The following is a 342-nucleotide window of genomic DNA, read 5'->3' on the forward strand; positions in this document are numbered from 1 at the left end:
AGAATTCTACGTTGCATGGTTTGACCAACATACACCTATTCCTTAGATTACATTTTTTGTGATTCCAAAGTAGCACATAGCTTATATCCAAACTCGGCACTTTCAAAATCAGTTTACATGCCCACTAATATGTACATACAGAAATAACCATATACCCTTTGCAATACCTGGAGCCTAAAAGACTGGCACACTTGCAGGTTTGACTTTAACGACGACCTGGTGGAGGGAGGCCCGGGAGCCTACTCAGCCCCACCTAGTGCCACTTTCCCCCCACACACACACAGAACAGTCTTCCTCTCGCCACCAGCCTCACCCTCCAAGAAGAATCGAGACTGCCGCAGC

The 342-nt window shown here is 47.1% G+C and overlaps 1 protein-coding gene across 1 annotated transcript in view; it reads left to right on the forward strand.

Annotated features, from left to right (window-relative positions):
* The window catches only part of LOC119592744, a gene marked incomplete in the record, with an annotated part of 11657 nt that overhangs the window by 10430 nt on the left and 885 nt on the right, over positions 1-342 (forward strand). Inside the window, 1 exon segment of the mRNA XM_037941678.1 lies at positions 198-342. Within this exon segment, the coding sequence (XP_037797606.1) occupies positions 198-342 (145 nt within the window).

This window comes from Penaeus monodon, chromosome 30, assembly GCF_015228065.2.
Source record: "Penaeus monodon isolate SGIC_2016 chromosome 30, NSTDA_Pmon_1, whole genome shotgun sequence".
Lineage (NCBI taxonomy): Eukaryota > Metazoa > Arthropoda > Malacostraca > Decapoda > Penaeidae > Penaeus > Penaeus monodon.